Consider the following 26,794-nt stretch of genomic DNA (forward strand, 5'->3'; position numbering starts at 1 on the left):
AAGGTAGAATAGTACCTTGCCTTTTCATCTCTTGAAGTGAGCTTCTTTAAATCAAAAAGGCTTGTTGAGATCTCTAATATTTTCATTTGGTTTCTCAACTGTAGTTTCCATAGTTTGACTCTCCTTAAAAATTGATAGGAATTTTAATATAAAATAAAAAAATTAATAAACCTAAACACAACTAAAGATTCGACACAATTCATAAATAGGTTGAGGCACAAATATCTCGCTCTTTTTAAGGAGATTCAAGCCATTTGCAATATTTTAAATTTTGAATAATTTTTTTTTGTTTGTGTTAACCCTATGGGTCATTCCTAATTTTGATAATGACAAATACTCTGGTATTTAATAGTTGCCAAGTCTCTGTGCAGGTTCTTATTGGCAAGTTCATATAATGACATGCGACAATTTGAAAAGAAGTGAAGACCCGACATATTAATTATTTGTTTTAATAAATTTTGGGTCTGTAATAATTTAATTTCAAAGGTCTATAATAATCACTGCATATCATGCATGCAGGATCTGTAAGCTCATAAATGCCATAGACAGACAATAGGTTAATTAAATGACTTTAGGGCTGACTTGACGTCAGGTTTTTAGGCGTACTTAAAAATACCTTAGAAAAGACCCTAGGTCCCAGCACTTATACTTATAACTTGGATAGGCCCCAATATCACAAAAAATATCAGGGGAATTAACTGAAGCAAATTTTGACTTAATTGAAAATCCTGTGAGAGGTCGGGCGACCGAACTTGTGGTGTTCAAAACACCTCGGGCGTCCGAACCGCTAGAAAGTTAGCGGGTTGACTTGGTTTCGGGTGACCGAACCAGAAATGAGCGTATTGTCTCCGGGGGACCGAAACCTTAAAAGGGAACTTTTCACCAACTCGGGCCACCGAAGGTTTTAGTTCAAAATAGGCCTCGGGTGACCGAACACTTGAGTTCGGTTAACCGAACTTAACTTCGGGCACCCAAACCGCGGACAGAAACATTCTGACTTTTGTTTAGCCAACCGAGCTTGAATTCAGGCACCCAAACCATTAAAAATGACTTTTTGAGCTTAGTCTATTCGGGCGACCGAACTAAAGTTCAGCTACCCGAAACTTCTTGGGTTGTAGATTATTTACCTAGGTTAAAATGCTTTTAATAGGGTTAATTTTTCTAATACGTTTTAAAACATTCCTAATAATACCCTACATGTCCTAAACGGTTATATTTTGGCATTTGTCTATATATAGGGTCTCATTTAGGTGAATTAGCAACAAGATTAATAAAATCATTAGCAAAATTTTTTTTTATTTCAAAATCCTATTTTATTCAAATACTTACATGTCCTCATTCCCTTGATACATCTTAGCATTGTGAGAGTTTTATTGATTGTGCTAGTGCTTATTAGATATTACTAATACTCCTTTTGCTTTGGTTGATTATTGATATTGATTTTGGGGAGTTTAGTTAAGTTTATCCCGCATATTTGAATATTGTAAATCTTATGTTGGGATAAACTAACAAACTTAAGGATCTCTGCATTATCATTGCAAGATTCCTATAACTTTGATTTTGTTGTGCAAATATTTTTCCAAGCTATAGTATTTTCAAATACTCTTGTACTTTTTTCATTGAAGGAAAATATTTTGAGTTAGTTTGAATATTTGATTAGCATCTTTGAAACTCTGATTTGTTATTGAGATTTGATATGACTTGTTTCAAAGATATAGTTTGATTAGAACACTATTGAGCATACTTGTTATCACATTTTGTGGAGTATTGTTTGCACAAAGATACACATCACTGAGCTTGCATTTACCTATATAGTTGATGTGCATTTGATTGATTACATTTGGTACATATCTACTTTACTAAGAGCACAATCACTATACTAGTTATATTGTGAAAATACTGTTGTATTCCAGGTGTGGCCTGAGGGGGTGATAATTTAGTCTGGTAAGGATTGGTTGTGAAGGTTGAGGTCATCCCTGTGTTAATTGATCTGGTTGTAAAGGTTGAGGTCAACCCTGTATTAATTGACTTGATTGTTTAGGTGTCGCTCCGCCCGTTAAGTGAGTTTATAATGGTAATCCTTGTACTTGTTAGCCAAGGCGGGGATGTAGGCAGTTTGTCGAACCTCGATAACATTTATGGTGTCATCTCCTTTACTGTTTGATTGTGCATGTTTGGTTAAATTTTTATTATAGTTTAAATTCCGCTGTATATTTACATTGATTTATTTTATACGCACTAAATTGACCTTAGGTTTGTATAATACTGATGTTAGTGAATTGACGTAAGGGATAAAATTTTTTAAATACCAATTTACCTCCTTCTTGGGATTGCACCAAAGTTAACAATTTGCATGAAGATGAAGATGAAGATGAAGATGAAATGTTTGATTGCAGATGGAGAGACAACCATTGGTTTTTTGGTATGACATTGAATGCTTAGATGTTTGGATGAAATATTAGAGAAATAATTTTGTTTGTATGAAGATGAGATGAAATGACTGATTACAAATGGAGAAATGACCATTGGTTTTTTGGTTTGACATTGAATGCTTGGATGTTGGATGAAACACCAAGGAAATAATCAGGCGTTGCATTTTGTTAAATTTGGGACTTGATTGGCATTTTTAATATGGCAGGGGGTGATTTTGGAATTTAGGTTTTTGTCACATGAGAACTACCAGCTTTTCAGTTAAATATATACATTTTATTAAAAATGGATATGATTAGCCTTGTCCTTTTTCTTTAATTTGATAAATTTTGTTTGTTTTTATGTTACCAAATTGTAACATTGATTTTGCATCGTTGGATGGTTTATGGATAATGGATGATTGGTTTAGTTTGTCTTAATTGAGTATTTTTTTAATGCATGTTGGGATAAATTATCGAGAAATAAATTTTACACTAGCCCATTACAATATTTCGAAAATGTTACACTTATCTTCCAAATATTACACTTTTGTTTGCCTACTGCTTTGAATATTTGTATTGTGTACAATGATATAACTATATAAAGCAGTAGATAAATAAAAGTGTGTCACAACTTGCTCGAGTATGTGTTATATATTTTTTGTAGCTAAACTTTGTCATATACACTAACATGAAAAATCTTATTCAATAACCATGTTAATTTTAAATATTATTTTTCTTTGACAAAAATCATCATCACCGTGAAAACAACTCAATAATGAATTTATGGTTCATCCAAAATAAATGATATCAAGCATTGATGTGAATAAGATACAGGGGAATCACTTAAAAAAATTATTTGTCCGAGTATTTTTGATTATTATTAATTTCATTTTATCCTATAACATACAAGTTAAATATTTTTTAGCTATTTTATTTTAATTATTAATTAAATATTTATTTATATTTTGCGTGAATTGAAACTTAGAAGATAGTTAATGCTCTTGTTCAATGCGATTTATTACATTGATTTCTTCATTTTTATGAAGTTAATATTAGTTTTCACACAATGCAAATTCAAATGTCAAAATCCATACTCTTAAATATATGACACTACCAATTTTTTATTTTCTTTAAATGTAAAAGCTACACAATTCATTAATTTATATTTATGAACTGAAGTACAATTAAATTACATCTGTCAATATATAAAAGAACAATTATATGTATAAATGGAAAATAAGTGGGTTTTTTTTTTTGCCTCCAAAATCCAATACTATTTTTGGTTTATAATTTTGAATTTTATAAAATTATAAGAACCATTCAAATTTTCTTATACAATCAAATAAATAAATATTTATTAAAATAGCTCACGATTCATATTTATTAATACATTTATAAAACACGTAACATGACAAATAGTTTAATTGACTTTTTTAATTGTAAACTAGTTTAAATTGGCAAATTTAATTTTCGTTAGACTTTATTTATTAAAATACCTCACATTTTAGGATACATATTTATTAAGTTATTTTAAAAAGGAAATACATTTATAAAACGGGAAAGATGACAAATAGTTTAATTGACTTTTTTAATTGTAAACTAATTTAAATTGGCAAATTTAATTTTTGTTAGACTTTATTCATCATCAATACACCCCAAATACAAGACAAAAGTTGATAGTGTGACAATAACACATTTTAAAAAAAATTATTTTAGAATAATTAATTCTCAAAATAAAACGATAAGTAGCAAAAATATTACGTTTAACAATTTTTTTTATTATATTTTAAATTGAAATATATTTGCAATAATACTTTATTAATAAATTAATAATTCATATATTGTACCACACTTAAAAATAAATAGTTAAATATCTTGCGTGTCTATTAGTTACATGAAAATCTAATTAAGTTGAAACTTAAACATTTAAAAGAAAAAAAAAAGATAGAAAATAAAAAGAGTAGAATATATATGGACACAATATATTAAAATAAAAATAAATAAAAAATAAAAATAAAAATAAAAATAAATAAAATACAAATAAAAATAATATTTTAAAAAAAGAGTCACGTCCATCTTTCCCCCCAATCTTGTTTTACTTCACAAAATGCATGCTTTTTTCGTTCGGAAGCCGAAAGCTCGTTAAAATTTAAGGACCCAAAGAAGCCCCCAAGCAAAAGAGCGCTATTTTGATCTTCCCTAATTTAGGGTTCCATGAGCGACCCGCCAAATTTTCCCTTCGAACCCTAGCGGCATTGAATTTGCATGCCCCCGATCTTCCACTTGAATTCCGTTGCCGACTCGAATTCACAACGGCTGCGTCAGATTTTCATTGATGTCGTCGAAGGTCTCGCCTTCGGCATCTGCCTCTGCCAGCGGATCAGAGCTTCCCATGGACCCACCGGTATTTTGCTCTCTCCCTCTGTTCTTTCTATTCAATCATTCGTCTGAGGCATGAAAGTTTTTAGTCTCTGATTTTGATTTTGATTTATTTTGATTGCGTCCATGCGTCATTGATGGCGAGCAATTGACAGTTCATTTGCGGCTTAGTTTATTTATATTTTTCAGAGCTCTTTTTTTTTTTTTTCCCGATTCATGGGTTTGTTCAGTTTCAGATTGTTTTTTTATTTTTTTTATTTTTTTACATTTTTTTTTAAATAAAAGTTTCTGCAAAGAATTTTGATCAATTTAGGAAATATGGAGTGAGATGGCAGCTGCATTGTGTCCAATGGAGCATATTGAGACTGTGTTGGATTCTTTTTGAATGAATTGGTTGATGAACCAAAGGATTTTAGTCAAATGCAGGTGGACTCCGTGCATATGTTGAACTAACGTCAATTGACTCTGATACCAAAAATAAAATTTGTGCGATTAAGGGCCGTACCCTAGAGAAAAATTGGGTTACAGTCCTGGATCTTACATTGCTTGCCCTCTATTATTGAATGCAGTTATTCACTTTGCAGAATTCTAATTGTGGTTCATGACTCAATTGAATCTGTCAAGTTTATTGCAACTGAAGAGAGGAGAAAATGCATGGAAGGGGGATTCAAGTTGAATGATAATTTTTTAGAAAATGAAATGAGAGTTTGAAAACTTGCTATGAATAATGGATAGATTCGTAGTTGCCACATGCTAAGCTGCGAGTCTTTTCACGTCCACTCAGACATATTGATTATTATTAAAGTTGATTTCTAGCATCTTCACTCACTCCAAAAATTGAATTGGTCAATTAGACCTGTTTCTTGGCATACTATGATTTTTTGGTTTTGAGTAAATTAAGATCTCAAGTGGAGTGGCCTCCTGCTCATTCTTGTACAGATGGCGAGACTGCAAGAAACAAGCCCAACGTCTAGGGAAATTTTATCGGTAATTGACTCTTTTAAAAAACAGGTTGCTGCTGACCGGTGTATTTCCATAAAGGTGCATTACTACACTATGTTTGTTATTTTTGTTTGTTTGGCTTGTGTACCTTTGAATGCAGCCATTATATGTTAATTAGGTTGCTTTTCCTTTCCAGATAAAAATGGAAGAGAACAGGCAAAAATTAGCTGGGGTGACAAACTATCTTTACAAGTTATCAGTAGAAAGAAGAAATGGTATGGTTACCGAAGCTGATAAAAGTGTTATTCTATTGTCTAAGAGACAAAAAGATGCTCTTGATATGCAAAATGGCATTGATGTGAGTTATGGGGATAAGGATAGCAGTAGCTCCCAGGAAGATGGCCATGCTGCTTCAGCCATTCTTTTAGGATCTAGCATTGCAGTCAAGAATGCAGTTCGTCCCATCAAGCTTACTGAAGTGAAAAGGCTGCCTCCTTATACAACGTGGATATTCTTGGACAGGTTTGAACTGAGACATTAGATTTCTTTCTTACTCTTGTCTGAAAATAGATCTATCATCTTAATTAAAAACTTGTAATTGTGCTTTAGTATGGTTATAAACCTAGCATGTGTTTGAATGTGGAGTTATGGAGTTCCTTTTGCTACCTATACCGTACAGGAGCAGACAACCTGCGAGCATTTTATGCATATTAACCTTTTATACTTGCAGGATTTTCTGGACCTGACTTGCTAGTTTATATTCATTGCTGTTTTTATATCAGTGAAACTTATGAGTTATGATATTGCATGATAACTGTAATTATAATTGTTAGTAATTAGTTTTACGGATGATAGTAATGGTTTGATGAGGGATTTGTAATTATTCCCTGTTTGGAGGGCCCTAAATAATGGAGAAAGTGGTCAGAAATCCATAGTAGAGTTTGACCACAACACAGGATTGATTATCTTCATGCATAAGGATACTTGATTACCTAGTAGAAAAGATTTAAAAATGATCAAAAGCTTCCCTTTTTCTTTTCTATTTAAATTTTTGGGTTATTATATGATGATTTTTAAACTTTCCATATATAGAAATAGAAATAGATAGACTAGAAGCGACATATCTTATGTCAATGGCACCGAAGGGATATTAAATGAATGAAATTAAGATATGAATGGAATATAATGAAATAGAGCCACTTTGAGGTTCCTTATGAAATGAGGCATGGAACGGACCCACTACAAAGAAGTCCTGGAAGTTACATTGCGAAGGAAGGAGCTTTGAGCTCAAAAGGCTTTTGTGCCAACACTCTAAGGCTTACGCCTTGCCTTACCTTACCTTACGTCTGTGCCTTTTAAAATACTGATGGTGGTGGACCGTTAATCAGGGGTTCTTTTTTTTTTTTTTTTGGGAAGGAAAGCATTATTAAGGGAGAATAATATACAAAGTGGATGAGAAATCTTCTAAAACAAAGGAGGAAAAGCTAAAAGGAAACAACTATGAGATGAAATAAAAATCAGGATAACAAGTCCATACAAAATATCAGAAAAAAACCACATTGCCAAAACAACTCGACGAGAAAACCTATAGCGAAGGGAAGAAGACATTCCTGGCCCAAATCAAATCATGAAGTGCTATCTCCAAAAATATGAGCATTTCTTGTGAGAGAAAGTACCTATAAAACAGCAAGAACTGCACACCACCACAAAATCGTCGCATTCTTACACCATTAAGCTTCCAAAACCTCTAGAATCAATAAGAAAAACAGCCTCCAAAGAATTGTAGGTTGGGCATACCTAACACTCAGAATAAATTCCCAACTCACAAGATGATCATGGGCAACATGCTAATTACTTGTGTAATTTTGCACACCTAACATTCTTTGAAAATAAAGATAGCTTGCTCGTGCTCATCTTTTTCTTTGTTGTTCTGTGGTTTGCTGTTTATGGAATGAGCTCTTTTGTGAATATTAAACCAACATGCTAATTACTAGACGTACGAATTAGCTTCCAATTCACAAGATGATCCATCCTCTCACCGAGCATTGACCAAAGAAATTCTCTCATTATCCTCTCCAACCTCGTGGGCTGTGGATTTTTAGTCTCCAGATTTTTTAGCTTATGGATGTGGTTTTGTTCCTTTAGAAGTGTGCTTTGATTGATTGCAATAATATTTCAATGAATTATGTTTTTCTTTTCCATTTTTGGGTTGTTGTAGATAGAGTTTGAGCTTATGGAAAATGTTAATAATTTATTTTTTTGATAAAAATGGTCCAGGAATCAAAGAATGACTGAAGATCAATCTGTAGTGGGCCGAAGAAGAATTTATTATGATCAAAATGGTGGTGAGGCTTTAATTTGCAGCGATAGTGAGGAGGAAGGTGTTGATGAGGAAGAAGAGAAGAAAGAGTTTGTGGAGCCTGAAGATTATGTTCTTCGGTTGGTATAACTAAATTGTATTGTTCTTTTCTGTTTGTCATGGTTTGTGTTCTAGTTTGTTATTAATACTTTTTGCTAAGATAAGTTTTATGAGTGCAAAATTGATGCACTATTAGCTGATTTTTCTAGTTATCTACTTGAAATCATAGTTTTGTTGAAACAAATATCTGGTGGTACACTTTTCACTAGATTGTTTCCTAATCTCTCTTTAGGCATACGTTATCCCCTAAGATAAGAATATTGGTGGATGATGGCTTCCCAATTTTGGAACAATTGAAAATTTCCCATTTGATATATGAATTATGACATACATGTTCATGTGTCTATATTTTCCGTGGGGTTATATTCTTCAATCTTCACGTTCATGAGAGATTTCGCTTATGCTGGATTACAGAAGCTGTTGTCAGTTCTATTTCTCTCATTCGTTACTAATTTCTTTTGGTGTTTCTTTTTGCCGCTGTTTTACATCAAAATGACAAATTTGACATCATGATTCAAAATCTTTGTGAGCATAACATTACAACCTTAAGTAGATAATTTTTTGCGACTCATTTTACCTCAAAATGAGTTGTTCGTAGTTTATTATTATTAAAGCTTGAGATACATTGTTGGCCTGCAACCTAAAACTTAAGCTTTTAAAATGGTATTTTAACATGGTATTAGAGCTGGTTACAAATAGGTCCTAGTCTCGTTGCCTCAGTTTATCATGTGGTGTTTAAAAAATTATTGTATTCACTGTAATGGGTGCTATCTATCGCGTGTTTATCTCTCCTCGTGCTGTTGGGCTGCACGTGTGGGGGAATGTTAAACCTTAATATACATTTTTGGTCCACAACCTAATAACTTAAGATTTTAGGTAAAGTGGTATTCTAACAGTTGTAAATCCCTGAAATATATTTTTTACTTTGGAGAGTTTCTGTGCCAATGCTAGAACCTCATCTGACCAAGTAATTGATTTGGAAGAAGCTTTGTTAGTTTAAAGTTCTTGAATAAGTGTCTGTGATTTTCTTCATGAAGCATTGGATTATGGTGGTTCATTGACTCGTATTGGGGTTCATTGATCTGGTTTTGTTTGTTTCCATAATATAGGATCCACATTATTTTAGGAGCCATAATGGAAATATTATTCATGACCTCGTCATGCGTTCTGTGCATGGATTGGCTACTGGTTCCTAGATTTGATTTCTTTTGCTTGGTTTGAGATACAAAAGGGAACATAGCCTTATGATATTGTTGAAGGTAATTTTGTTATTGTTATGCCTTGAGCAAGGGAAGAAGGGGCTGAAGGGCCTGGATAGTTGCAAATATTTGCATTTTACATGGGAAATTGGGGATGTACGCTTTGATTGTTGGAAATATTTGCATTTTATGTTTGAGAATGAGGATGGAGTTGCGCTTTGTTTTGGTTTTTTTGTTTTTTTGTCACTTCCCTTTGCATATGACCATTTGTGGTTTGTTTGCTGTGTTGTGGGATTTTTGGATGGACAAGAACAATCACGTTTTAAAGGGGAAGGAGATTTCTTGCGTTTTGGTTTGGAATAAAATTTGGTATTCAGCTTGTTCATGGGCAATTGTTGTTGGTTGTTTCAGGGTATTGTGTTTTGATGATTTATATAGTGTTTGATGATTTACTGTTTTTGTATTAATTGTTCTTTTCTTTCTACTGTAGTTTTTTTGTGCTTTTTGGAGGATTCCTTTTTCTCTTGTTTTGTAAAAAATTCTAGAGATATGATGTAAACACAAATCCTATACAAAACCCCAAATCTCAGGTTTCAAGAGAAATCTTCTTCATGTTGTAGTATTTGAACCCAAGAATGCAGTTGTATTCTTGATTTTTGATTTGGACCATTTTAGACTATCCAAAATCACCTTCAAAGTCACGTACTAAGATGGGGAACTGAATATACATGTGCACGTGCATATGCGTATAAAAACTTTTGATAACCAATATCAGTTTTTTTTAACTTGCACAATTTTTTTTTCAAGTTGCAACTTCTTTATTCCAATTTTCTAATGTCATCCTGCAATTTGTCATATTTACATTTATCCCTAAATCATTCTTTCTTTTCAATTATGTCCCAAAAACTTACCGAGTTAAATCTTTTCCCGAACTTATTTTCAAATGGCCCTCCTGAGTGTTTCATGCCAGTTCACCCAAAGGGTCACCAATAAATAGTAAATTATGAAAATTTTTGACTGCCTAGGACCATGAGTGCAGCTGGAGCTATTGAGAGACAAGTGCATGACTTTCTTTAGTTGGGTTCTTGGGAGATTAATAGAAAACATATAGTTAGCTAGGAGGTTGCTAGGGGACTCAAATTTTTTTTTTTAAAAGGGGGGGTGGTGGTTGGGGCTTGGCAATGTGGTATTCAAAAACATCTCTCTAATTGGTAAATGGTTGCATGGGTTCCCCTTCGAGGTTAATTCCCTATGGCACTTGGTGGGCCTTGACAACTTACCAAGTAAATCTTTTCCTTAACTTATTTTCTAATGTTCGTCTAGAGTATTTCATGCTAGTTTATCTCGTGGGTCTCACCAAACATTAAAATTATGAAATTTTTAGGGTGCCTTGGAGCGTTGAGGTGGGCATGGCTGGTTAGTCGAACCGTAACCCCTTTAGTGTTAACTGAATTAAAGTTTCGGTTCGTTAGAAAATGTAAACTGAAATCGAATCATTTAAAACGGTTAACTGAAATTTAGTTAACCAATTTATGGGCCAATATTCAATGGTTGACTGAATCAAACCATTAAATACAATTTAAAAATTTTAAGTCACTACAAATAATATATTTTTTCTTTCATAATAGCCAACATTTAAATTTAAAATATTCATCATTATAATTTTTAAGCAACAATTTAAGTGCAATCAATTTTTTTTTTAATTTAGATTATTAAAATGCTATACAATGTTATATATAATATGTAATTTATTTATATATTTTATAGTATATCAGTTTGGTTTGGTTTAGTTAATTGCGATTATTGAATCAAACAAACAGATAACTGAAAACAAAATAAAAAATTCCAAATTGAAACCAATCCGAAGAAATAGTTAGCTGATTTTTTGATTTGATTTGTTTTGATTTTGAGGTTTGGTTCAGTTTTTCAATTTTTTGGTTTTTCTTGCCTATCCTAGTGGAGTGTAGCTAGGCTATTCAAAGATTGCTGCATGACTTTCTCTAGGGAGATTAAGAGTGACAATATTGTTAAGGGATTGAGAGTATTTCATGCAAGCTCACCTTGTGGGTCTCATCAGATATTAAAATATGAAAATTTTAGATGCCCAGGAGTGTAGCTAGGCGATTGAGAGACTGATGTGTGTATCAGGTGAGATTAAAGGAGACCATCCAGTTAGGAGGTTGTCATAAGACCTAAACTTGAAGGGGTCCTGGGGCTTGGCAATGTGGTATCATCCCAAAACATCTCCCTAGTTGGTAAATGGTTGTGGGGATTCCCTTAAGAGGTTAATTTCCTATGGCACAAGGTGATAAAAAGTAAATTTGGGCTCCGTCGAAATAGGTGGGAAACTAGAAGAAGTGGCATTATTTCTTCTGCATGCCCATAGAAGTTTGTTTCCTAGGTGGCATGTAATTCTTTGGAGCTGTTGGTGCCTTGTTTGTTTAAACTTTCTACTCTTCAAATTTCACCTATCAGTTCTTTTGTTTTGAGGGGAACTCTCTTTCACGACATTTTTACTTTTTAGGAATCTCAATGAAAGAGAGATCAACAAGCTTACCACCTTGCTCAAACAGGGACAATGTCAGGGCTTGGCAGGGTTTTTCTATGGGTATCTTTTATTCAAAATCCTTTTTCTTACACTTCTCAAGAACCCCTTGTCCCAGTTCTTTTTCCCCTTGGATTCCACATCAGTTGGAAGGCCAAGGTTCCTTTGAAGATTTGGACGTTTATCTGGACTGGAACTCTAAGTAGAATTAATACACATGGTTTGTTACAAACAAGAAGACTCTACAAGTTTATCTGATATGTGCTTGATGTGCTGTGCACCCAACAGAACAAATCATACCTTTTCTTTCATTGTCAAGTGGCAACTTGCCCTTGGAATGCTCTCTTCTCTTGTTTGGGTGAAGCTTGGCCTTGGAATGTGGTAGATCTCTTGCTTGTGGCATGGGGGTTTGGCTCAAGAAGGTAGGGCTGCATTTTATGGTATGGTGCTGTTTTGCTATCTTATGGACCCTTTGGATTGAGAGGAATGCGAGAACCTTCAAGGATTGCACAACTTCTCCTAATTTGTTATGGGATTGAGTTGTATTATTGGCTTCCTTTAGGCTATTCGTTCTGAATTTTTTGGGGTTGTCCTCCTATTATTGTACCTTGTTTCAGATTTCATAAATTTTTTTCTTATCCAAAAATTATGAAAAATATAAATTTAACTATTTAAAGACTTAATTAATCTCTTCCCACTTATTTTAGGATTTAATGCTTACTTTACTCACTAAACATAATGGAATTATTCGAATTAATATTATTCACACATAGGACGTTTTCGGGCCACAAGGCTTCCTGCTTTTTAAGGGTAGGGGGAGTGTTGCCACAGTGTGTGCAGCCTTACCCCTGCTTTTTTGCAGAGAGGCTGTTTCCTTAGACTCGAACCTATGACCAACCATTCACAAAGTAGCAACCTTACCTTTGATCCAAGGCCCACTCTCATTATTCACACATGGTTGAATAAAAAATATTACTTAAATTTACTTATTAATTTCCAAGCATGATCAATTTAAACCGCAAAGCTAAGGTAAATTTTCATCAATAAATGCCCTGGCTAGTTTGTATAAATAAAATAAAATATTAATTATCCTCATAAATTTACCACTTAGATAAAATAGTAGCCATTCTCACTTCCAGCTTTCTTAGGAAATTACTTTTGGTTTCTCATTTTTTTTTCAAGCTTTTATCTTTGACCCCAGTTAATTAACCAAATAAGCAGAAGTCCTGCAATTATAATATAATTATACACTTAAAATTAAATAATAAAATCATGCCAAATGGCAAGTCATGAAGGTATAAATACTTCATCAATAATTTTTCACCTTAGCATCACATCCTTCCTCTCTTTAAGGAGTTCTGTCTTTGAAACTCAGTGTACCTTACCTGATCTGGATGATACTTTTGGAGATCTGCTACATCAAACACATAATGTCCATACGAAAAATTGTGATGGAAAGGAAATCTGATACGCAATTGATATTTTGAATGGAATAGTGCATTGTGGAGCAAGTTTCTTGCCGAACCTCTTAATCTCTTTGCATGGTGAGACTTTTAGAAAAACCATATCATTAATTTCAGGATTTAAGGGCTTTTCTACTATGATTAACACAACTTTTCTGTTTGTTGTGAGCTGTGTGCAGTGTGTCTCAAATTGTTTAAATTTTATCCATGGTTTCCTAAACAAAAACAGGATCTGTGCAACTATAGCCCTCAGCCTCAGCTTCAGCCTCAGCCTCAGCCTCAGCTTCAGCCTCAGCCTCAGCCTCAGCCCAACGCCGTGGAGATTGGTAAAGTCTCCCATGCAGTGCTTCGTAAAGAGTCATCCAGATGCTACTCTAACAATACTTACTGGACACAATTTCCACTAGTGGTAAATAATTTGACCAACTCCCATCTAGATACAAATAAAGGCTCCCAGAGGCTGTTTTCTTGGACTCGAACCTGTGACCAACCGGTCAAAAAGGAGCAGCCTTGCTGTTGGTATAAGGCCCACCCTTTGCCAACTCCACCAAGACCTATTACACAAATTCAGAGCAAGTTCTCTAAAATATCTAAATGAATTGCTCTAATTCATGGTGGTGCAGAAGCAGCATCAAGGATCTGCAGCCATGGGAGAGATTAGAAGACATTGAAGAGATGAAGGAAGGGGAAGAGAGGAGATACAAGGGGGAAACTCACGTTCTATTCCAATTCAAAGTCAACATCGACTGCCTACAACATGGCTTTTACACACTATTTATAAGAAAGCCTCTTCGCATGAAAATACACATATACCCCTAAAACAACATGAATTACAAACAAATCCCTATATTACATAAATATTACCTACAACCCCCTAATACACATAACCCATGCTAACTAATACTAAACAGTCCTGTTAACATGTCAGACATTTGACATTGTAGTTGGTACATGCTTCTTTCCATCATAACTGTTGAGATTCTAACAGATTATTGCACGCTATAAATAAACAATGTGCATATATTGGTGTGCTCCCTCAAGAATGTCCATTTTTGACTGTGACTTATGCAGAATAGCCAATTTTGCCCATACATCAGATCCAATGGTAGTGCCAAGTCTGTTTCGAACAAACTAATTCTGAATCTCATGACTGAACATCTACAACACTTTCCATCAGAGTAGACTAAATAGTCAACCGACCAAAGAAAATCTGATTAATGGTTTTTACTGAACCATATTCAAACAACATGGAGAACTGGCACCATTTCTACGGAATTAAATAAATTATCCGTCCCACGCATCTGTTAGATGCCTTTTCGAAGAAAATTGTGAAATGCAAATTCATAATGCTCTAAATATACTACACTCATTTCCTCTGCCTATGAAGAAATAGCTTAAACACTTGTAATCATAAGAATCTCAACTGATGTCAATGTAAATAACATTTCCAGAATGTGATAGTAAATATAGCAACAATCAACTCTAAAACCATATGTGGGATGGTTATACTCACATGATTTCAACTGTTGTCAACAGGTAAGGAGCAGCAGTGATAGGATGTGATTTTGCCCATTCCAGTAGATGAGGTTAATGTGAAGGGCTTAAGCTCAATAGTTGTTGGATGAGATGGGTGTGTGGCTATCTGGCTTGGAGGTTAATTGCCATTTTTTTAAAACCCTGTCAAGAGGTTAATTGCCATTTTTTAACCCTGCTTTTAGCTTGTTTAGACAGGTCTGATTTGGATCCTTTATGGGGTTTGGGTTGGTTCTGTTCACGCCTCTGGTTTGATTGTTTTGGTCTGGTCCAAATCAAGCAACATTATTCTTGTAAATCTTCTTTTCAGAATTTCAGAACCAAATGAAATGTAGGGTTTCCATCTCTGGACTCCTTTGACCTGACACTTGCGGGAACAATAAATTTTTTTTGGTGATGGTGGCGCTGTGACGGTGAAGCTGTTTTGAATCCATGAATAGTGATTGTGTCTATGAAGAAAGTGATGGACTGCCACAAAAACAAATTTTGTGTGCTGGATTGTTGTGCATGCATGATGGCTTGACATCGGCACTGGGATCAATGATGGCTTGAAGTTGGTGATTGATTTTGATTTTGTGAATGTGCAGAAGAAAAAAAAACACCAATGAGTTGGTTGGTTTTGTGGAATAGTTGGTGCTGGATTCAGTTTTTGCTTAGAGGGGCTAAGCAATTTGAGACTTTGATTTTTTTTGAGGGGTGGAGTCTATTTGGGATGGGATGAAAAGTGGGATTTAGGTTTATGAAAGTATGAACTATGAAGAGCTAGATGGGGATGGTCAAGAGTGTGGACTAGTTTGGGTAACAAAGGTGCTAGATGCAGATGGTGGTCAGGGTGGAAAGAAAAAGGCTGTGGGTTAGAGGCAGTGGTGCATTACCATTTTAGTTGAAATAGAGAACTTTAGGGGTTTAATTTGGAACTTGCAGTCAACCTTGTCAAACAGACTTGTGGCAGCTTGAGTTAAATTACTAACCTTGTCAAATAACATTAACCTCATGCCTGTATTGGATTATAATTTGCTCTGATACCACTTCATGCAGGACCAATGTCCAATGCAAAATAACCTCGTGCCTGTATTGGATTATAATTTGCCCTGATACCACTTCATGCCGGACCAATGTCCAATGCAAAATAATTGTAATTCAATTTGAAATAAACTACTATTGGTGTCCTTTTAGGAAAATAGTGTGTAATCCCATCCTCTGTCACAGGAGCGAACCCCACATCCATTTGGATCCCAGGTGTTGGGTCCAGTCCTATGTCTGTTCGGGATACTAGCCCTGATTATGCACCCAGGATATACAACATAACCTTTCTTTTTATGGGCTTATTATGATTTGGAACAAGAAAATTAATTTTAGGAATCTAAATAAACTAAAATACTAATTCCTTAGATAAAAATATCCTAGAATCTTAAACATATGTCACTAAAAGCACCTGATGCGTGAAAAAAAAAAAGAGGATCTTGGAAACTGAAAACTAAAATAGTAATTTCATAAATAAAAATATCCTAAAATCTTAAGTATATGATCCCGATGATAATAATGCCAAATAAAAAGGTAAAATAAAAATTGGAGAAATAGAATAAGAAAATTAATTTTAGGAATCTAAATAAACTAAAATACTAATTCCTTAGATAAAAATATCCTAGAATCTTAAACGTATATCACTAAAAGCACCTGATGCGTGAAAAAAAGAAGAAGAGAATGTTGGAAACTGAAAACTAAAATAGTAATTCCATAAGTAAAAATATCCTAAAATCTTAAGTATATGATCCCAATGTTAATAATGCCAAATAAAAAGGTACAATAAAAATTGGGGAAGTAGAATAGCTCTTCCTTGGACTCCTCACATCATAGGGTCAAATCATTCAGTCCACTGTCCAGCTTTGTGTGCTGCATCAATCACTCTTCAAGATATTACAATGAAGTACAAAACTGTTTCATAGGCTTTCTTTAGGATGTGAGCTTGTTCATAGTCTACAACAAAACCAAGCCTTAACTTCCACTAGGTGGGGTCGGCTATATGAATCCTTTTCCGCCAATTTATGCGATCATGGACCATTTCTTTTGACAGATTTAGGGATATTAAATCTCTATTCATTATCTCCTCCTAAGTTATTTTAGGTCTACCCCTACCCCTTCTACTGCCCCCACAGTAACTAACTCACTCTTCCTCACTGGTGCACTATGTGGCCTACGTTGCAAGTGTCCATACCCTCTGAGTCGTCCCTCCTTTATCTTATCTTCTATAGGAGCAATACCTAACTTACTGCGAATATATTCATTTCTTAATCTATCTTTCAATGGAATATCACTCATCCATCTAAGCATTTCATCTCGACAACTTTTACTTTTTGGATATTATGTTTCTTCGTTGCCCAACATTCTGATCCATATAACATAGCTGGTCTTATAACTGTCCTATAAAACTTCCCTTTTAATTTTAAGGGTATGCTGCTATCACAGAGCACACTTGAAGCACTTCTCCATTTTACCCAACCTGCTTTAATTTTATGCATTACATCATCTTCAATTTCTCCTTAAACTTGCATAATAGATCCAACGTATCAAAATCTACAAGTACTATTTATTTCTTCATCATCAAGTTTAACTTTGTCTCCAATATTCCTTCTATTATTACTAAAATTACATTTCATATATTCTGTCTTATTTCTGCTTATCCTAAAGCCTCTAGATTCCAAAGCTTCTCTCCATAATTCTAACTCGGCCTCTACTTTGTCCCTAGTTTCATCAATTAATACAATATCATCTGCAAACAAGATACACCATGGAACGTCATTTTGAACACTCTTAGTTAGTTGGTCCATCACTAAAGCAAAAAGATAAGGACTCAAAGTTGATCCTTGATTTACACCAATAGTGATCGGAAATTCTCTAGTTTCTCCAATTATAGTCCTTACACTAGTCATTACTCCATCGTACACGTCCTTAATGACATTAGTATACCTACTACATACACCTCTTTTTTTTTTTTTTTTCTCCTAAAACCCACCATAGAACTTTCCTAGGTATCCCATCATATGCTTTCTCAAGGTCAATAAATATCATATGCAAGTCTCTCTTCTTTTCCCTAAACTTTTCCATTAATCTTCTTAAAAGATATATAACTTCTATGGTAGATCTCCTAGGCATAAAACCAAATTGATTTTCTGAGACCTTCGTTTCTAACCTTAATCTTTGTTCAACTATCCTTTCCCATAGTTTTATTGTATGACTCATAAGTTTAATTCCACGATAGTTATTACAATTTTGAATATCTTCTTTATTTTTGTATATAGGCATTAAAGTGCTTTTCCTCCATTTATCTGAAATTTTCTTAGTTTTTATTATTGTATTAGATAAATTAGTTAACCATATAATTCCGTTAACACCTAAGCATTTCCAAACTTCAATTGGGATGTTATCTGGTCCCATTGCTTTCCCATTTTTCATCTTTTGTAGTGCAAACTTAATTTCGTTAACTCTAATTTTGCGAATAAATCTCGTATTTTTAGACTTTTTCTCATTTGACAATTCTAAGTTTAAGCCTTCTATTTGGTTTTCATTAATCAACTTACTAAAGTAACTTTGCCATCTTTCTTTAATGTCTTCGCCCTTAACCAAGACAATATCATCATCACTTTTTATACATTTTACATTTCCTAAGTCCTTACTCTTTCTTTCTCTAGCTTTAGCAAGTTTAAAAATATCTCTTTCCCCTTCTTTTGTATCTAATCTGTTATACAAACTATTAAATGATCTGTATTTAGTTTCACTAACGGTGTTTTTTGCATCTTTTCTCGCTTCCTTATACTTTTCAAAGTTATCCTTGTTTCTACATTTTTGTCATGTTTTATACCAAATTCTTTTTGTCTTTACGATTTTTGTACATCTTTATCCCACCACTAACTTTCTTTGCTATTCGAGAATCTTCCCCCTGATTCACCTAAAATCTCTTTTGCTATCTTTAAAATAGAGCTAGCTAATCTACTCCAAAGAGTATTTGTATCTATCCCATCCTCTATAGTTCAATCCCCATCTTTGATCATTTTATCTTTAAATTTTATTATATTTTCTCCTTTTAGGTTCCACCACCTCGTTCTCTTACACTGGTTTATTTTATCCTTTTTTTTTTTTTTTCATTTTTTAATACATATATCTAATACTAAGACTCTATGTTTTGTGGTTAGGCTTTCGCCTGGGATAATTTTACAATCCTTGCATGATAAATGATCTACCCTCCTAGTCCAAAAAAAAATCTATTTGACTTTTATTTTGTCCACTTTTAAAGGTTATTAAGTGTTTTTCTCTCTTCTTAAAGCAATTCATTATACTAAAATCATATGACATAGCGAAGTCTAAAATCATCTCCCTAGGCTCATTTTTGTCTACATATCCATATCCTCTATGTATCCTCTCATAATTTTTATTATCCCTTCCAACGTGTCCATTCAGATCTCGTCCTATAAATATTTTCTCAGTCCTTGGTATGCCTTGTATAATCCTATCCATATCTTCCCAAAATTGTCTCTTAAGAATTTCTACTAAGTCGACTTGAGAAGCATAAGCACTAATGATATTTATTATCTCTTGTCCTAATACCATCTTGATTTTTATAATTGTGTTCCCTACTCTATTTACATCAACAACGCTATCTTTTAAGTTTTTGTCTATAATAATTCCTACTCCATTCTTATGTTTTTCTTTTCCATTGTACCAAAGTTTAAATCCTGATTTATCAATTTCTCTAGCTTTCTCCTCCACCCACTTAGTTTCTTGAAGGCAAATTATATTAATTCTTCTTCTGAAGATTGTGTCCACAATTTCCATGCTTTTACCCGTAAGTGGGTATATTCCAAGTTGCTAATCTAATCCTAGTTTCCTAAACTATAGTCATTACCTGTCCACATCCAGAATGATGTAGGAACCCTCGCATATTTGACACCGTACCTGGGCACCGATATGGCGCGTTGCTTCGGGATGGTGACCTAGCCCACCCTCGCCCACTTTTCGTTACATCCGGATGATATAAGTGCAATGCGTCGCTCATAGGGGACACCCCAGCAAATATTCGATAAGGATTCAAAACTATTATGGCCAGTTTGACATGTGGGGCACTGGGTTTGTAGATTGAAGCCAAGAAACTTCTTTAAGTTCAAATAATTTGATGTTGAAATATATGGTAGGTTAAAATATTCTGTGGACAAAATTTACTCCTTTGCCTTATATTAAGGAACAAAAATAGATCTCTTTAATAATTTTTTTTTCGTTTATTAAAAAGGAGAATATGTTAAGAAATGCATTATTTTTAATGTAGGAGATATATCAAATATTAAATTTTTGAAATTCTTTAAATACATATGTATCTTGAAATTCATATGGTGGAATTAGAAATGTGGTTTCAAAACCCAAACCTGTTACCAATCTAGAAAAGTTCTCAGTCTGTGGAAGAACAAGTTCGGGAAATCTGGGTATGATGGTTGGGAGAGAAGAACAATGCTCTGTCGGTGTGGAGGGGTGAACTAGCCAAAAGTTCTGGGCTTTCGAAGTTAGGTTCTATCAAAGACCGACAAGAATCAATTGATCCAAAGGTGAAGGAAGCTAGGGTTTTGGCGGGAGTTATGCTTCTCTCGGATGCAGCTAGGTTTGCATTCTTGGAGGAGATTGCGAAGAGGGCTGGGTTGGGGGGCATATTTCTTGTTTTGGATTTGGCCCAAATTATTGAAAAAGTAGGGTTGTCTTTTTTTGAACAAATTGGGCCACTTATTTGAACAGCCCCAATGTTCAGGAAAGTCTGATTTGGATTTTAATGTGGATTCAAAGGGAGCTCAGCCTTTGGGCTCTAAAGAAGATGGGTCTTGGTGGTAGTCTAGATTATAGTTTGTGTAAGAGCGATCCAGGCACTTCCTTGCCAGGGAAAAAAAGTGGACAGGCCCAAAATACTGACCCAGATCCTAAAACACAGAGAATGAATACTGGGAAGAAGGATCCTAGTCCTTTTGACAGTAGAATCCATTCCTAGTCTATTGCTCTACAAATGAGTAGTTGAACTGATCAAGTTTCGGAACAAGCTCAGTATAATGATTCGAAGCAAGATCATGGGATTAAAAATGAGTAGAGAGATTAAAAGGTGGGACAGAAAAGAATAAAAAGATTAGATGATGTCTTGTGGGGGAAACTGATGGTTTTGATCTAAATAATAACAGATGGAAACAGGTTTATGCTTGTCATGAGACGGCTTGTATGGGTGCTGAGATGAGGAAGGTTTTTGAAGATAAGAGAGAAAAAGGATTCTAAAGAGGAGCTTATCATAGTGGAAGATTTTCATGATAAAAAGGAGGTTAGGTGTAGTAATGGGGCATATCATAGTAGAAGATTTTCATGATAAGGAGGTTAGGTAGTAATGGAGCAAGTAAAGAAAAAGGGAGGAAAGAAATGGGGGGAACTTTTCAGATTTGGAAAGTGATGATATTAGCGAGTTTGAATGCAATGGGGGGTTGTTGGATGAAATTCGAGAACAATATGGGTACTTTTCAGATGATTAAGAAATAGGGGATTTATTGTATGGTCATCCATCCCCATTGGAGGGTTTGGAGGGAATTTCGATTTTCCAAAATGATGAGCTAGAAAAAATTATGTAGCAAAGGGATGGAATTTTGCCTATGCCCGTGGAGGAAGTTTCTAATAAGGAATTTGAAGCTCAAAATCTTTTGGATAAAATGGACTTAAAATTGATTGATATTGGAGGAAATGAAGTGTGCATGGATAGTGGCATGAGTTGAAATTGAAGGGTCAAAGGGAATTAGAGAATTTGAAGAGCTCAATAAAGTATGATGGGAAGGGGTTGAAAAGGGGAATTTTTGGTTAATATAGTGTATTTTTATTTTGGAATTTTCTGTTTATTTATTTATTATTTTTTCTTTGGTTTTTTTTTTTGTCCCTACTCATTGTGTCTTCCCTTCTCTCATCTAATATAGTTATATATATATATATATAAAGTCCCCAGTCTGACCAGGTTAGATCTTGGTCAAACCTATCACCTCACCTATCTTTGTGTGCATGTTGTTGCAAAAACCAACTATAATCATAAATTAATAAATCGTAACCAAAAGCAATTAATGGCAACATATATGATGTCTGTGCGTGTGCGTGCAAACAAAATGAATTTTAATCACCTATTAAAAAATCATAACCAAAATAAGTTAATAGCAACAAATTTAGACCGTTTATGTGCTTTAATTTCCTGTTGTCTTTTCAAATATTCTAAAAAATTATTATTAGTTAAAAAATATTAAAATATAGTCATAGATAGGTTTGATTATGTTAAAAATTTATTTAAAAGCAAGAGTTGGGGCCTTCACTATTTCCAATAAGTTCATGCATGCCTGTATAAGATATATTGTATATATACACTATTTCTTTCCATATTGTCACAAAGCAATGCAGGTTCTAGTAATTGCTTTGTGCTTCTTTGCGTGAGCTCTAGGTTCAAATCTCATTAGCCTCAAAATCCAAAGTTTTTTAGTAAGGAGATTGGGTCAAGCCGATTGGTCCACCAGGCTTGTTTGAGTCATGCTGAGTTGTGTTTTTTTGGCTATGGCTCAGGTAGTCTGGTATGATGAATTTTGGGTTTATAGGTGTTACTAATTGGTATCATGTTCCTGGTCCAACTAGATGGGACCAGTCTGTTCCGGTTTTTAAAACCATGATTAGTAGTGAGTATATTACAAAGATTCAAAACATTAAACTCTAGTATATTCTCCAAATACAAATTTAGATTTAAAAATTCTTTCCTATCTAAAGTTTTTGCCAACAAACTTAGAATTGTCTTGGGGGACACTATCGCCATAGTGCAGACACATAGTGTGCATTCATCCATGATAGACAAATCCTTGATGCGGTCTTGGTGGCTAATGAGATGGTTGAGGATGTGAGGAGTAGGGGTAAAGGGGCTTCTCTTTAAAGTAGATTTTGAGAAAGCCTACAATAGGGCCAACTAGGGTTTTTTAGATAAGATGTTGGGCAAAAAGGGTGTGGATCAAGGGATGTCTTAGCTCAACTCACCTGTTTGTCATCATCAATGGTCAACCTAGGGAGTGGTTTAAGGCCTTTAGGGGTCTTAGACAAGGGGATCCACTCTCCTTGTTCTTGTTCACCCTAAATGTGGACACCCTTAGTAGGATGCTTCTCCATGCTTCGGGTAGGGGAGTTATCAGTGGCTTCTATGTGGGGAGGGAGGAAGTGGAGATCCCTCACCTTTGAATTTGTTGACGACACCGTGCTCCTTCTTGGAGATAATTTTGCAAAATTTTTAGAAGTTATTTTGTTACAAAAAATTTTTGAGCAGTTCTTGGGCTTCAAAGATTAACATTCCAAAAGTGGGATAGCAAGCATCAATATAGGAGAGAGTTTTTCTAGAATTTCACTTCTCTAGAGGGTTGCGACTCCCTTGAGTGGCCCCTATCATATCTCGGTCTCCCTTTGGTTGGGAACCCAAACTTTGAAGTCTTCTGAGATCTTGTGCTAGAAAAGGTGGCTAGGAGATTGGAGGGTTGGAAAAGGGCTTATTTCTCTCTTGGATTCCGAGCCTATTTAATTAATGCCTCACTCTATAACAATCCTATTTATTATCTTTTCATGTTTAGGATTCTCTTGACAGTTGCCAATTGCTAGTGAGGTTAATGTGTAATTTCCTTTCGTTGGGATGGAGGGAGGGTAGGAGAGACCATCTAGTTAGTTGGGATGTGGTCAGCATACCAAAGTCTAAGAGCGGGGTCTGGGCATCAAGAATGTGGTGTCTTAAAACATCTCCCTTATAGGCAAATGGCTTTGGAGGTTTCCTCTAGAAGTTGACTCCCTATGGCATTAGGTCATTAAGAGCAAGTATGGGATCAAATGGAATGCGTGGAGATGAGAGGCAGTGGCATTACTGTGTCCCTGGAAATTTGTGTTCTAGGTAGCTTGTTTATTCTTTCCTCTAATTCTGTTTAAAGTAATGGCAAAAAAAAGTTTGCTGGGAGGTTGTGTGGGTGGGGAAATCTTTCCTGGGAACTACATTCTTTGGAGGGCTAAGGTCCCTGTGAAGATTCAGACTTTTGGCTGGACCATGATCCTGGAAACGATTAACATGCAGGATTTGCTTTAGAGGAGAAGGCACCATAAAGCTCTCGATCTTAACACGTGCTTCTTGTGTTGTGCAAGCAATGGAACAAATGCCCATCTTTGTGCATTGCAGTGTAGCATTGGAACTTAAATCCCGTTTTTCACTTTTGGGAGAGGAGTGGGTGGCTTTGAGAAAGGTGGGGAACTTGTTATTGGGCAACTTCTTGGGTTTTGGAAAGAATAGAAACAGAGGAGCTCGTTGGTTTGTGGCTGTCTTTGCCATCCTTCTCGACCTTGTGGATTGTGAGGAATGCTAGGATTTTTAAAGGTGGCTCAACTTCCTCACAGTTACTTTGGGATAGAGTGACTTTCCTTCCATCATTTTGGGTGCGCACTCTTGAATTTTTTTGGGGATTACTGCTGTCTGACCTCATGAAAGATTGGAGAGCAGCGCTCTTGTAATTGATACTTGTATTGTTTTTTCTTGTTCTTTTAATAGTTTAGAGTTCTTTGTATCTTTTGTTATCTAGGGAGAACTCTTTGTCCTCCATTATGTTTTATGTTTCTTAGTTTTAATAATATTGCCTTCTATCGCAGAAAAAAAAAATCTTTCCTTTGAATTCAAAGCAATCAAATGTCAAATGTGTAGCCCTTCTTCCAATCAAATAAAATTTGAACTTTGTATAGTTCTCAAACAATAATTTCAAAGATATGACAAGTCAAGAATTTTTCTCCAAGTCCACATTATATTAGTTAAGCTAAAATGATAAAGGAGCAAGAATATTCTACAATCATTTTGCAACTTTGATGGATTGGTTGGCTGCTTTGCGAAACCAATCATTTTCTTCTGTTTTTGATTTTCTAGATTCTTGTAATTTCTGTTTTTGATTTGTTTAACCCATGTACACTCCTTGTGTACTTGGTGTTCATTTTTTATATCAATAAACTTATTACTTATCAAAAAATATTCTACAATTATGGGGTGTAGGTTCCCCTTAGAAGTTAATTCCCTGTAGCATAAGGTGGTAAAAAGCAATATCGGGCCCATTGGATTAGGTGGGACACTAGAGGAAGCGGCATTGCTTCTCATGCAAGCCTCTGGAAGTTTGTTTTTGAGGTTGCTAGCTTGTTCTTTCCTTTCGTCCAGCGGGCAATGGCAATATTGTTCAGTTTTGGGTGTATGATTGGGCTGGCGAGAGATTGTTGGAGTTGATGGTGCTCAGTCTTTTTAAGATTTCCACTCTTAATAATTTTTATCCAAGTCCACATAATAATAGTAAGTTAAAATAATGAAGAATCAAGAATATTCTACAATTATGGGGTGTAGGTTCCCCTTAGAAGTTAATTCTCTGTAGCATAAGGTGATAAAATGCAAATATTGAGCCCATTGGAATAGGTGGGACACTAGAGGAAGCGGCATTGTCTCTAATGCAAGCCTCTGGAAGTTTGTTTCTGTGGTTGCTAGCTTGTTCTTTCCTCCCATCCAGGAGGTGATGGGAATAGTGTTCAGTTTTGGGTGTATGCTTGGGCTGGCGAGAGATTGTTGGAGTTAATGGTGCCCAGTCTTTTTAAGATTTCTACTCTTCACAATGCACCCATCATATATTTCTTTTCTTTGGAGAGGGGGGGGGGGGATCTCTTCTTGGGATTTCCACTTTTAAGATCCTCAATGAAATAGAGGTTGGTGAAATCAACACCACACGTATCATTTTGGAATCTTTTGTTCCTTCAAATAGGGTTGATTAGAGAGTTTGGAAGGAAAATTTTCAAGTCTCTTTTCCACAAAATCCCTTTTCCTTACACTTCCTCAAATCTCCTTCTCCCAATCATGCCCCTAATCATTCTCCTTGGAGCCACATCATTTGGAAGACTAAGCTTCCCTTTGAGATCTAGACATCCATTTGGACCATCTCTCATTATGCTTAATATGCATGACCTGTTATAGAGCAGAAGACCCTTTAAAATCCTTAGTCTTGAGTGTGTTCCATGTACTGTGAGTCAACTGAAACAAACTTATACCTTTTCCTTCATTGCTGGGCAGCTAACTTACATTGGGAGTGCTTTTTCTCATCTTTTGGTGAGGCTTAGATGGCTCTGGTTGTGGGGAATTTCCTGCAAGTGAGCCATGTGGGTTTTGGCGAAACCAGAAAGGATAGAACTTTAAGGAAATGTGCTGTTTTTGCTACCTGGTGGACCCTGTGGATGGAGAGGAGTTCATGAACCTTCAAGGGCCATGCAAATTCTACTCATTTTATGGTGTAGAGTTTTGTTTGTTGCTTCTCGTTTGGGCTCATTCTTTTGGGTTTTTTAGGGGATGTTGCTGCTCTACCTGCAAAGGGATTAGAGTGGCCGCTTTTGTTGTAATAGTTTGCAACTTTTCTTTTGTTTCTATGGAGAACATCTTGTTCTCCTCTCTCTGTACTTTGTTCTTCTGTTGATATTTTTCTTCATTCAAAAAAGAGAATTCTCTGCAATTATAAATGTTTAACAAACAAAGGATTTGGATACTGCTCTTAACTTGCTTTGGATTAGAGTGGTGTTGCTTGAGTGGCTGTGGGTTTCAGCAAATGGTTTCTTTTGGCATCTTCCTCTGGCATATTTAAAGTGGGGCTGGGTGGCTTTGCTCAAGTAGAGCTGATATAAATATTTGTTTTCTGTAGCTTTTATTGTTCTTCTTTTCTTTTGTTTTGGGAGGATACACTATTGTTCCTGTTTTTCTTCTTGTACTATTTTCCTCTCCCTCTCCCTCTCCCTCTCCCTCTCCCCCTCTCTCTCTAATAAATTTTCTTTGTTCATAAAAG

General features: G+C 35.0%; 1 protein-coding gene across 2 annotated transcripts in view; it reads left to right on the forward strand.

Moving 5' to 3' along the window:
- Positions 1–4,497: 4,497 nt before the first annotated feature.
- The window catches only part of LOC131162336 (histone-lysine N-methyltransferase CLF), a 28,530-nt gene continuing 6,233 nt past the window's right edge, over positions 4,498–26,794 (forward strand). Inside the window, exons 1-4 of one of the 2 annotated variants that reach the window (XM_058118705.1) lie at positions 4,498–4,815; positions 5,730–5,831; positions 5,929–6,254; positions 8,010–8,171. In XM_058118705.1, coding sequence (XP_057974688.1) covers positions 4,747–4,815; positions 5,730–5,831; positions 5,929–6,254; positions 8,010–8,171 — 659 coding nt within the window. In that variant the 5' untranslated portion in view covers positions 4,498–4,746. Of the gene's footprint in view, positions 4,816–5,729; positions 5,832–5,910; positions 6,255–8,009; positions 8,172–26,794 lie in introns of both variants that reach the window. The other variant, XM_058118697.1, reaches the window with a different exon arrangement.

The sequence above is a fragment of the Malania oleifera genome, chromosome 1, assembly GCF_029873635.1.
Source record: "Malania oleifera isolate guangnan ecotype guangnan chromosome 1, ASM2987363v1, whole genome shotgun sequence".
NCBI classification, from domain to species: Eukaryota; Viridiplantae; Streptophyta; class Magnoliopsida; order Santalales; family Ximeniaceae; genus Malania; species Malania oleifera.